This window comes from Podarcis bocagei (assembly GCF_964188305.1).
Source record: "Podarcis bocagei genome assembly, chromosome: 17".
Classification (NCBI taxonomy): domain Eukaryota; kingdom Metazoa; phylum Chordata; class Lepidosauria; order Squamata; family Lacertidae; genus Podarcis; species Podarcis bocagei.
In genome coordinates, this window is record NC_138143.1 from 39,099,803 (window position 1) to 39,113,399 (window position 13,597).

Sequence of the window (13,597 nt, forward strand, 5' to 3'; positions counted from 1 at the left end):
GAGGGCCTTCTCGGTAGTCACGCCCACCCTGTGAAATGTCCTCCCATCAGATGTCAAGGAAATAAGCAACTATCTGACTTTTAGAAGACATCTGAAGGCAACCCCGTTTAGGGAAGTTTTAATGTTTGATGTTTTATCACATCATCATCATCATCATCATCATTATTATAATAATTCTGTTGGGAGCTACCCAGAGTGGCTGGGGAAACCCAGCCAAATGGAAGGGGTATAAATAAATTTATTTTTATTTTTATTTGGTGAGAGCCATGTTCGTCACCTTTAGCTCCTTAGAGGAAATGTGGGAAATGAAGTGTGTGTGTGCTTAGCTTGCCTCCATTTAAATAATTTAAATCACCCTCACATTTTTCTGTGAAAATGTAATGTTTGTAAGATAACTGCAGTTACCACTTTCTTAATGTGGGTCAGAAAAAGATCTAACCCGCAAATGCTTTTTTTAACAGACAAAAGTAGAGGATAAACCATCCCATAATACCAATGGCAAAGGTAAAGGTACCCCTGACCGTTAGGTCCAGTCGTGGACGACTCTGGGGTTGTGCGCTCATATCGCTCTATAGGCTGAAGGTGTCGGTGTTTGTCTGCAGACAGCTTCCGGGTCATGTGGCCAGCATGACTAAGTCGCTTCTGGCGAACCAGAGCAGCGCATGGAAACACCGTTTACCTTCCCGCCGGAGGGGTACCTATTTATCTACTTGCAATTGACATGCTTTCAAACTGCTAGGTGGGCAGGAGCAGGGACCGAGCAATGGGAGCTCACCCCGTCGTGGGGATTCAAACTGCCGACCTTCCGATTGGCAAGCCCTAGGCTCTGTGGTTTAGACCACAGCGCCACCCGTGCCCCAATACCAATGGTAATCCATATACCAATATACCCAAACCAATGGAAAATATATTTTACTACTTTCTTCGGCTTGGATTCTGGTTTTGCTATCATGGGTAGAAGCATCCTCTGTTTCATTCTCTGGACTGGCATCAGAATAAAACGGCTCAATTTCCCTGTCCCCCCACCACAAAGTGGGGGAGGAAGGGAAAGGAGATTGTTAGCCACTGAGACTCCTTAGGGTAGTGATAAAGTGGGATATCAAATCCAAACTCTTCTGCATTTTTATTATTGATACTTCCAGGTTTGTTGAACTGCTGCATTTGGAGTATTCAACAAGAAGAATGTTAAATAAGTGCAAAATGTAATTCCCTATTCATAGCAAATAAACTGAAGGACAACTATAGCATTCCTCCAAATATGACTCTCCAAACTGAAGGTCAAAGAGAAAGAGTGACATAGAATGACAATGGAATAAAGTCATCTTTCATAGCTGAGGATGTTAGGATATTTCCGTTCCACCTTAAAAGGGAGCAGGCTTTGTGAGTCACAGAGTCTGCGTATTTCCTGTTCACAGGAAGTTTATGCTTTTGTATATGCTTTCGTTTTCTCTCTGTGCCTGAGACATCGAAGCAGGCAGTCATGTTTTTTTCTTTGTTCTGACCAACGCTGAATAAACTTGTAAATATGCTCTCCTGAGTGCATCTTTTGTTGTGCGAACTCTGCTGATACAGCGTGCACGAGCTCTGAAATGTGGCAAGCTATTTCTGAGGCTTCGTGTTGCTAATTGACTGATACTGTATCTACGGGAGATCGATGGATCGTCGGGAGGCGATGTGGAACCATGATGGCCTTTGTCTCCCTGGCAGTATCACAACAGAGGATAGTAACATTTGAAGCATTATCTGGCATGAAGTCTTAGAAGAACCACAATTCTAGGTTTGCAAATTATTCCTTAAGGCAAAAAATAAAAGTAATAAAAATATCTTGCACCAAGACACAAGGAACAAGTGCTTTATCAATGAGAGGACTTCTTTGGTATTTCTTTCACAAATTCTAATAAGGAAGTTTTTAGCTAAGGGGGAAAGTTATTTGTGGGAGTCTAAAAACAAGTCAAATTGCCATCCTCAATGGATGGAGAAGACCTCTTGCCTAATTTCTGTAAATCAAGTGATGCAGGCCATACTTGGTCATAAGTCTTGACAGATCAGCCATGGCATAATTAATACATACAGATTCTGCTTGCTGCTTAGAGATATTTCTCTTGTTTAAAAATGATGTTTATCACTTAACTAAGAAATGCAAAGCCAATTCTTCCACTACTTCCCTGGCCTGTCCATCAAAAGATTTTCCATTACTGCACTTTCCCAGAGGTGTCAACTTGAATAAAATACTGGGGGTGGGTAGGTAAGCACCTCCCCCACATAACTGGTCACATGACATGGGGCACACACCCCATTTGAATGGCAATGCCCATCAACTTTGGGTGCCCTGGCCCCCTCAAATATTTTATGGGGGGGGGAGGTCGAAGGGACTCTTATGCTCTTTCCTAAGGGCCTTTTCACACATTAGTTTAAGGCCTATTCCAAAAAGAGGATCTGAAAACAGGTCTTTGAAGACACATGCATTGTACTGGCACACTTATCAGAGTCAGGGAGGGTTCTGGCTCCCTGATAAATATACATTTGACAGCCAGCCTAATCTTGCTTCTGTGCAATGTGTGCAACAGCTCTTATGTACACCAAAAGCAAAAGTAGTGACTGTAAGCTATGCAGCATGCTAGGTTGATCTGAAAAGAATGGCAGATGACTCCTTTCCCAACATAATTTCTTTACAACACAGCTATCTTACTTCAACATCTACTAATTTCCTAAGAGACACACTGCCATAGCCATTCCAATAGAATTTATGGCCACAGATAACTGCCCAATAGAATTTATGGCCACAGATAAATGTCCTGAGAGGTGTGTCTCAAAATCTATGGCAGCCCAGGCTTGCACCCTTGGTATTATACACAGTTTTCCAGCCACAAGATGTTTCATTAGTGCCTCTCAAAAAACTATTGCAGTCCAAAGCAGTTGCTTATGTTGCTTGTTCTGTCAAGCCATGCCTGAGCACGGAAAATCTGAGGGCATGATAAAACATGACAGAAGAGAACAGTGACACAAACAAGTTTAAAAGAATATGCCGAAAGAAAGCAAAGGCTAATCTGTAGCATCACAGCTACGTGCTTATAGAAACATGTAGCATCTGTAGCATCTGTAGCATCACCAGCCTACGTGCTTATAGAAACATGATGCAATGTCCACTCACAGAGGGAGATTTTACATGCACTGACTTGATCCAGAAGCCACTTTTCAAAAATTTCCAGAAAATACCATTAGCATTTCTGCTGGAGAACGATCGCTACAGGCAACAACCGATTTACGCGCATCCAACTGATGGGCAATCGTGCACATATGCATGACGCCAACTCCAGAAATGACCCAAAAATGACACCCAAATGGCACAACTGGGTGGAGCAGGACAGAACATAACCCTCGAGCAAAACAAGGATTGCCTGTACATAACAGCTTTAGGTGTATTCTTGTAACCACCAGCAAAGCAGAACTCAACCATTCCAGCAAATTCAATACAGTATTTCAAGCAATTTCTACTCCTCATATTTTTGAAGGACAGACAATTGGGTCTTTTTGATTTTTATAGAGGGAGTCATTTTCTAGACGAGTGTACATTGTTAAATATGCATAAAGTGCATTTATTCATACTTAATATGTGCAAAGGTCCTATAACTTCCCCACCTTGTTTACATACCTAACTGAAAGGGTTTTATTCACTTTTCAAGCTACATAATGCAACCTAATGAATCAGCACAAACAATAAGCTATTTTTGTTTGATGGGAAAGGTCTGACCAAGTTGCTTTTGTTAGCTTTAAAATTATCCAGAAAACAATAAATATTTGAAAGGTAGCTTCATATATAAGCAAACAGGTTTGAAAAGAAACACCGTGCATTTGTAAACTAAAAATTCCAAGCTAACATTTTTAGCAAAGGGGACACATAGTCGGCTTTGACACAAGCCACCCAATTGATTGTTTGGTCAATTTGTCCCTTAGAGAATTTTTTTTGTAAAATACAAACATACAAGAGATTAGCACTTGGAAGCCAGTGACGAGAATGCAAGCTCCTTCCTCCCATCACTGTTCTCAAGGGAAATGTCAGCACTGACCTTAAGCGCAGTTAATGTGAACCAGGGATCTTAAAAACCAAACAGTAACATTAACAGTGTAATCCTAAAAAGGTTTCCTCAGAAGTCTCACCAAGGTCAATGGGACTTACTGCCTAGTAGATGTATTCAGAATTGTAGGCTAAATCATATTTAGGAGGAAGGCAGCAGTTCACAAACCCTAAGCTAAGACTTGGGGTTGAAACTATTAGTTACGCTAAAATACATTTGCCCATCTTTCATGTTTGCTTAAAATAAATATTTGCAACCACCTGAGCAAGTTTATTCAAGACCACTGACATTCATGTTTAATGACAACCTAACGAATTACCTTCTCCAAAGGCTCTGAAGCCTCGCTATCTCCAGGACACGTGAAGTGTTGCAAGATTTAAAATGTGCTTTACTAAAGCAGCACATTTATAATAGATTGCAAAATAACTAGCATGCAGGATATGCAAGGCAACAGAAGAATTTAAGAACATGAGAATCAACTTGTTGGACTCTCCAAGGTTCATCCAGTAGTTTCAAATAGCAGCCAAGCATATCGCTCTGGAAGTTTATACACAGAATATGAAGACGAAGGTCAAATCCTGCTCAACACTGAAGATGGAGGTTCAATTTAGCTATTATGGCTTATTAAGCCACAGATAGACCTATCTGCACTGCCAATTATAGTTCCAGTCCTAGCCTTGTGGGGAAATAGGGAAATATGAATATATTCTTGAGAACCTGAGGGGAAAAATATATGTAGGATGTACTCTAGGTGGCAGTAAAATATTATGGTAGAAACAGAACAAAGTATTTTCAGTACAGCCAAGGCAAAGGAAACACATTTATACATGCTATTTACTGCCTCAGCTCTACATAAAATTAGTTTGCTGTTTTACATGAAGGTTTGCCATCATTCTTAAGTTTTTTTTTCTAGTACAGTATCAGAACATTTACCTGTACCTGGGTAAGCACAAAGACAAAAAGATGAAGAAAATGTAAGCACTAAAATATATCTCTTCCTTGTGTTCCATTGTTATAGATTTGTTGTATATGAAAGCAAGCAAACCTTCCCCACACACTGCAAAAGGAACCAATCCCCTCAAATTCAGCCATGAATCAAAAGTCATTTACTTTGTACAAGAAAAGTAAGGAACCTTTTTGACCCCATGGGCCATTAAGTCTTCATCAAGAATGGCCTTGTGGGCCAAATTTGACAGGTGCGTGCAGTCAAGGTGCAACGTGCTTTGAAGTCCCAAAATCAGGACTTTAAAGCACTATGTACAACATAGTGCATGCAACCTAAGGCCCAGAGGCTGGATTCGGCCCAATCACCTTCTAAATCTGGCCTGCGGATGGTCCGGGAATCAGCGTATTTTTACCTGAGTAGAATGTGTCCTTTTATTTAAAAAGTATCTCTGGGTTGTTTGTAGGAACTTCCTCGTGTTTTTACATGAGTAGAATGTGTGCTTTTATTAAAATGCATCTCTGTGTTATTTGTGGGGCATAGGATTTCGTTCATCCCCCCCCCCCAAATATATAGTCCGGCCCACCACATGGTCTGAGGGGCGGTGGACTGGCCCACGGCTGAAAAAGTTTGCTGACTCCTGATGTACAGAAATTTGTTTCTAAAATGGAGGCTCAGTTGATGGGGGGGGGGTTAAACTTTGCTGCAGGGAACAGGAGAGCACAGGTACAGCAGGATTTGACCTAGTCCTCCCACTCATCAGCCGACATTATGAGTGATGCCAGCTGATGGGTAGGTAGGGCATGACTTGGGGGAAATGATGTCATGAGCCCAGTGGCGTAGCGTGGGGGGTGCAGGGGGGGCCGGCCGCACCGGGCGCAACATCTGGGGGTTAGGGTTAGGGGGCGCAAATCCATGGGTTAGGGGGCGCAAATTACTTGCCTTGCCCCGGGTGCTGACAACCCACGCTACGCCACTGCATGAGCCAACTTGGACTCCCTGGCAGGTCAATACGGGCCCACAGGCTGACAGTTCTCAAACCGGTTGTAAAATACACACCTTGCTTAAAGCTATTGATCCCCTACTTATTTTCTACAGCAAATACATTTTCAAAATGTGAAAAAGTGTTGATATTTTAAACCAGACACGCTGCTACTTTAAGCTAAGAAAAATCTTGAATAAAGGTAATTAGATTGGGGGATGGGGGATGTAAAGAAACTAACAAGCATGCTTTTTAAAAAATAAGAAGCAAGAGATTTCTAGTTCAGCAAATAGCAGCCTAAAATGGTAAATTCCTAACAAGTATGTCTAACACTTCTTAAAGCACAATGCATGCCTGCTCAGAAGAAAGCCCTGTTGTGTTCAATTAAACGTATTCCCAGGTAAGTGTTCATAGGGTGGCAGTCTACGTAAGCAACTGGACAGCACATGGTATTCAACCCAAATCTGACTCACAAAGACTTTAGCTCTCAGAAATGCTTTCTGGCCCAGAACAACCACCTGCAGGCAGATTTCCAGAACTACACAGGATAGGAAAGCACATGGGTGGACTGAATGAGGCTTAGGGGCTTGTTTCCTACCTCTGTTCTCAGAAGTTCCTCCTTTTAACAAGGATACCATTTTGACAATTGTGCATTTTGGCTTTCAATAAAAGCAAAAAGTAATCACTAAATTGTTAAATAAACCAATGGATTAATATGACGCAGTCAGAACTTTACCTGCTTCTGTCTGTAAGCTTTCCGATATCCGAAAACAGTGCATTTTACTGAAGTTGCGAGAACATAAGTGCACACAGTTTGGAGGAAGAATCATGTTTCTTAGTCTTCCAAATGTACATTCTGGAGGTACAATCACAGAGCAAGCAGCATGAGCCTATGGAAAACACAGCATCAGGTTCTTGTAAAGTCATGTCTAATTTCTATTTCAGATTTGTAAATTTTGAGCCTAGACAGCTGTTTCCCACTCAATTTAAATCAATCTATACCCATAGTTTGTGGCTGGCAGTGTGTGTGTGTGTGTGTGTGTGTGGCAGAGATAAAGGGCACCCCCAAAAAAGTTGCAAACTTTGACAAAGTTAGTACTTCTTTCAGATCCCCTATCATATGGTAAATAATTATGAACACTTTAAAATTCTGGGTTATTTTATATCCCCTTAGTCACAGAAGACAGATATTAAATATCAGTAAGCAAAGTTAATCCCATGTGAGCTCAAATATTCATATTCTATGTGCTCAGAAGTTCAAGGGATGGAAGAGGCTTGGTCACACAGAAAATGTGAGCGTGGATCAGCAATTTCCTGTAAAATTAATCAGGGAGCCATTTCATATTGGGGAACAGTCCATTTTACAGATAAGTAAAAGCTTATTGCCTCAATTCTTCTAGTTTTTTGTTTGTGTTAAAAAACTATCTTCATTTAGTTTTCCCTCCTGGCTAGTTTACAAATGAAATGAAATGAAATACAAAGTACAACTGAACACAAAGTACAATGATCACAGCCTCTCTCCTCCCCATAGAGATTCATTAACCATATTCTTTATATATATATAAACCTGGTTAAACAGATAGTTCTGTAACCTGTGGAGTTTAATGAGTAGCAAATATAACACACTGGCACACTGGAAGGACTATTACTGATTGCCAAAGCACAATAAAATACAAGTTTAGATGTATTCAGATTCAGTGCCTAATACCTTTTCACCTTGGTGATTTCTGGCTTTGCAAGAATAAGCAAAACAAATACTCACAGACCTAATGCAAGTTTGGGATCACCAAGGTCAAATTTTTAGAGCAGGATGGGGGGATGCTGAAGCCTCACTGCACTTCCTGCCCTCAAGTTGTCTCCCAGTGCCCCATCGCTGGAAGTGATCCCAGCTGAGAGAAAATGCTGGGACGTGGGTCCCAGTCTGCTGCAGAGGAAAACTGCAGATTTGGAGAACACACACAGTAAGACCCACTCCCTGTGTTACGTAAGATTCAGGAAGACCCAGACTTTAAGAAGAGACAGGTCTGCAACTGTCACATACTGCCTGGCCTTAAGCCTAGCTCAATACAAGTATTTTAGATGGAAACATGTAGTTTCAATAGGGAAGAGAGACAAATGAGCCAGTGTGGTGTAGTGGTTAAGAGCGGTGGACTTGTAATCTGGTGAACCGGGTTCAATTCCCTGCTCCTCCACATGCAGCTGCTGGGTGACCTTGGGCTAGTCACACTTCTCTGAAGTCTCACAGCCTCACTCACCTCACAGAGTGTTTGTTGTGGAAGAGGAAGGGAAAGGAGATTGTTAGCCGCTTTGAGACTCCTTAAAGGTAAAGGGACCCCTGACCGTTAGGTCCAGTTGTGGCCGACTCTGGGGTTGCGGCACTCATCTCGCTTTATTGGCCGAGGGAGCCGGTGTACAGCTTCTGGGTCATGTGGCCAGCATGACTAAGCCGCTTCTGGCGAACCAGAGCAGCACATGGAAACGCCGTTTACCTTCCCGCTGGAGCGGTACCTATTTATCTACTTGCACTTTGATGTGCTTTCGAACTGCTAGGTTGGCAGGAGCAGGGACCGAGCAACGGGAGCTCACCCCGTCACGGGGATTCGAACCGCCGACCTTCTGATCGGCAAGTCCTAGGCTCTGTGGTTTAACCCACAGCGCCACCCGTGTCCCTTGAGACTCCTTAGGGTAGTGATAAAGCTGGATATCAAATCCAAACCCTTCTTCTTCAACTGAGTAGCAGTACACATCCTATGCACACAGAAGGTCCAGAGTGCACTCCCTGGCATTTCCAATTTAAAAGATGTCAGGCAACAAGACTGAGTAAGACCTTTTGTCTGAAGCACTGGGGCATGTACAGCTAAGTCAGAGGACGTGCTGGGCTAGAGGGGCATGATATGCTTCAGTAGAAAACAACTATGTTCATATGATGTTTAAAATACAAACCAAATCACAAACACAAAGGAAGGGTAGTCTAAAGCAGAGTATGTTGCTACGAAAATAATTCCACATACTGTTACACCTAAAAGGGAATTTCTACAGTAGTGTACATTCTTAGTTTAATGTTGCCATTCAGAAACAAACAAAATGTATTTGAAGAGTAAAGAAAGGCAGTTTACATTTTCTGAGTTATTTTACTTGCAATGTCCAGAGTACACTTACTGTCCTGTTAGATAGCTCTTAAGATAACAGAAACCCAGCCAGATGGGTTTTCTAAAAAATGTTTATATAGTGACCACTTATGGATTGTAATGACAGTTATCATGATATTTTTCCAGACTACATGCACTGTATTATGGACATTTCAGTTATTTTGTTATTCTGGGTATTTACTTATCTGATGTTTTTATACCACACCTTTCGTCCATTCTGGAGCACAGGGAAACTTCACATATGAAATTGTTTAAAAACAACCATCTTTAATTAAAACAGAGAATACATTAACATTCTGTTTTATCATATATAATATACTGTGATGGGCTTCCAGCTAAACTACCTTTCACTGCTTCTTTCTTTTATGTTGCCTTGAGGATTCTGGCAGGTTCACATACCAGGGTATCAAATTTGGGGGGGAAAACAAATAAATCTTGTTTACGTACCAGAATACCGCACCATTCACATCTCATACCCGAGAGCACCTCGGAAGAGCCACACGTTTTCCTGCAGACCTTACAACGTGCACCTGAAGAAAGATTTCCCTCCCTCCAGTGATGATGGTATGTATCCTAAAGAAATTAAATAAATCAATTATTTTAAAAATGTATTGCAACCTTTAAAATTGCTTTAAAATCTTGGTAAAGCAGTTGAATTAGCTGCACTTGAAATCTGAATATCTAATCTCTCAGTAAGTCCAGAAAAATCAACCAAAACAAACATTTAACGACAGAGTCTTCGAAGCAAGTAATGAAATGTTCAACTTTGCATTAGGCCCTTGGAAGCAAAGCTTTCCTAAGAGATTTCTTCCCTCTGTTGTTTAAACATAAACGTTTGTACTTACGTGATCCTGACTGCCATCTTGATGGCACTGGCGACAGTCACTGCAAGCAAACGGGGCGCAATCTGTATGCACGTGCAGCTCACAAACTAGGAGTAAACAGAGGGAAAGGGGAGGAAATTGCCTCTCGTTTGCTTTACTCTTGCTTTTATCTATATTTTTAATCTCCTACTTTACTTTTAAAATATATTTCATCATTATTATAGTAAAGATGCAACGTCATGTACACGATTAGCAGAACCATAAGAGCCTAAGAAGAGCCTACTGGATCAGGCCAATGCCACAGCTAGTCAAACATCCTGTTCTCACAAGGACCAACCAGATGCAATCACAAGAAGGACCTGAGCAAAAAACTAGTCTCCCCTCCTGCAGGCACCAGCAACTGGTATTCAGAAGCACAGTGCCTGAGACAGTGGAGGCAAAGCACAGCAACTGTGGCTAGCAGACCTTGATAGCCTTATCCTCCATGAATTTGCCTAATTTTATTTAAATCCACCCAAGTGGGCGGCTTTAATGTAACAGGTAAAGGTAAAGGGACCCCTGACCATTAGGTCTAGTCGTGATCGACTCTGGGGTTGCGGCGCTCATCTTGCTTTACTGGCCGAGGGAGCCAGTGTACAGCTTCTGGGTCATGTGGCCAGCAAGACTAAGCCGCTACTGGTGAACTAGAGCAGCACACGGCAACGGCGTTTACCTTCCCGCCAGAGTGGTACCTATTTATCTACTTGCACTTTGACGTGCTTTCGAACTGCTAGGTTGGCAGGAGCTAGGACCGAGTAACGGGAGCTCACCCCGTCGCAGGGATTCGAACCGCCGACCTTCTGATCGGCAAGCCCTAGGCCCTGTGGTTTAACCCACAGCGCCACCCGCGTCCCGAAAGTAACAAGTGAAGAGGCCCAATGTGGGCCAGAACCACAACGGGGCCAAAGCATTAAGACACTACTCTGAAGACCACTGGGGACTTGACTTGGAGCAGAGGTAAGCATGCTTGCTATTTACATGTTACAAACAACCAACAGCCACACAATTTCTAATTTCATGAATAATGTCATGTTCTACATTGGCCCTCAGTGCTTTGCATGCAAAAGATCCCAGCTCCAGCCCCTAGAATTACCTGTTAAAGGATCTTAAAAATCTTATTAAATAGGAACCCCAAAATTTGGGATCCGCACCAAACCGGTGCCAAACTTTTGCAATAGTTTGAACCCCTTTGGCACCACAAATCCCACTCTCAAAATGAGGAACTGATACTAAAACCTGGGTTCCTAATTAATGTCCCTAGTTAACAGAACTCAAAATCCCATATTGTCCAATGGATTCCAAGCAATGTCATATTTCTTCAATTGTTTTGAATCATTTTGGAGCACAAACCCCATGTTTAGCACTACCCCCTAAAAAGCACAGTAAATAATGAATCAAACCTGGGAAATACCTCTGTCCCTTTGGGAAGGAGAACATGCTATAGTTTCAAATACAGAGTAGTTTTTTCTTTAAAGTACTTTTCATTGAGATTTTTGTAACAGATTAAAGCCTTACATCTTCTAACTAACAGAGACATCTGGGAGGGACTTCGCACATTTGCCTGAATGGCAAGTCTCTGCCTTGCTGATGGCTCATCTATCTAGTTTGTTTTATGTGTCAATGGCCTTTCCCTCATGTGATCTCCTGGACATGGGGAGCTGACCTGTCTCTAATTTTTGCACTTGCTAGAACTCTGCCCAAGACCTTGGAGGCCCACCATCAATTGAAACAGACAGATATTGGGTTAGATGGAACAACTCTCTCAATATAAGGCTGTTTTGTATGAAATCACATTAGATTTGTACATTGAGATTAACCTACGAAATCGCTATTTCTCATACAACATCAACAACTGGTAAATGCTATGAGAGCACAGCCTCGACATTTTCTCTGCTGGGAAAGGGGGGGGGGGAAGAGAGAAACTTATCAACAGGCTTCCTCCCCGCACTCTCTACAATCCCTCACACTTCCTAGTAAGTCCTCATTTATCATTCTAGGAAGTGCCTTAAAAATATTGTGCTTGTGCCAGGGTGGCAGACAGTTAAGATACCAATTAGAATAAGCTGACAACACCATGATCCATTACAGTTCAGCCTTACCTTCACAGCGAAATGCTGGAGACTCCAAAAGCTTTCTGCACACGGCACAGAACTTTCTCTTGTAATGTCCTGGAGGTCCTAAACAATGTGCAACTGGAACCTGCACAGAAAACAAAGTGTGCTTTAATTGTATACTGTGCCCTTAAGATCTACAGATGCAACATAACTGCATATAGGCAACTAAAAACACTGAGCAACTTGGGTGACTGTTAATTAATGTGTATTCAGTTTATGCCCAATCAGAAACCAAGGCCCTCTGTGAGAACCTTTTTTCTTTTTTAACATATCCCATGAGAATATTGAGTCAGTAGCAGTCCAATCAAGCAATTTTAAAGATTAAGTGTATTTATACAATTTCTTGATCACACGTCAGTAAGGAGATCCCATCAGAACACTGCCAACCACACCCCTAGGAGGGACTCAGGACAATCAGTTAGGTACTCACACCATCATGGTATAGCGATCTGCATCCCAGAAAGGCAAATATATATAGGCGCAAAATTACATAAGGGAAAAACAAAAATAAATCACAGGAGAAAATGCTGCAAAGCTGGAAAGAAAGCCAGTGTTCCAATGACAAGGATCAATCTTAACTACGAGTTCTGGAAGAGTTGCTCCCTGTCTTGCAGGCCTTGTTCCACCTGGCCTGGGAGGGAAGGGGCCCTGACTGACTCCAGCTACAAAAGCTGAGCCTACTGAACTGAGTCTTGGGCTGGGGTATTGTTTAGAAGTTCTGTTGGGGGGCGTTGATATTAATTTTTTGTACCTTTATTTTTAGATCTAATGACCCTATGACTTGTGTGGAAAGGTTGTGTACTTTTTGATGTGTTCTGCTTTTGTAATGTTTGTAATGTAAATCTTTTCATGTTGTAAACTACCTTGAGCATGGCTTTCACTCTGGAAAGGTGGCATAGAAATAAAATGAAGGTAATGATGAATAAAGGATGATGTAGTGCCAGCCACTTCTTACCCAATGGCCCAGGCATAAAAAGTTTCTCTGTTACACAAAGATTGCAAAAGGAATGTTCTCCCTTCTTTACGTTATCAAATGACGCAATTTCTACTGACTGGTTTCTAACAATCAAAGGGAATAGTCACTTCCTTTGCCTCCGTGTCAGTGTAGGGCTTAAAGTGGATATGAACCAAGGAACCACTATGCGCATATATTTTCTGCTTCTGAAAGTGGGTGGAAAGATGCAATTTTAATTACTGTCTCCAATCCCATCTTCCCCTTCCCCGCCCCCACAGAGGATACTAAGGAAACAGAGACTAATTATACTGTCCTCACCACACAGAGTCTCAGTTATTCCTGTTCTAAATACAGTAGTCACCATAGACAATTTAGCTACATTAATTCTATGTGGTGATGTCACAAGACACCCTGACAAAGCTGTAGAATTTTTGCTTCTCATTTATTATTGAAAGCCCTTTCTAGAATATGATCTTGATATGAGCCATTAAAATCAATTAGCAAAACACAGCATA

At 41.8% G+C, this 13,597-nt stretch overlaps 1 protein-coding gene across 1 annotated transcript in view; it reads right to left on the reverse strand.

Moving 5' to 3' along the window:
• DGKQ (diacylglycerol kinase theta) overlaps positions 1–13,597 on the reverse strand; it is a 70,728-nt gene that overhangs the window by 39,205 nt on the left and 17,926 nt on the right. The window contains exons 3-6 of the mRNA XM_081176235.1: positions 12,113–12,212; positions 9,996–10,081; positions 9,598–9,723; positions 6,738–6,891 (exon numbers count right to left, since the gene is read on the reverse strand). Of these exons, the coding sequence (XP_081032361.1) occupies positions 6,738–6,891; positions 9,598–9,723; positions 9,996–10,081; positions 12,113–12,212 (466 nt within the window). The remainder of the gene's footprint in view (positions 1–6,737; positions 6,892–9,597; positions 9,724–9,995; positions 10,082–12,112; positions 12,213–13,597) is intronic.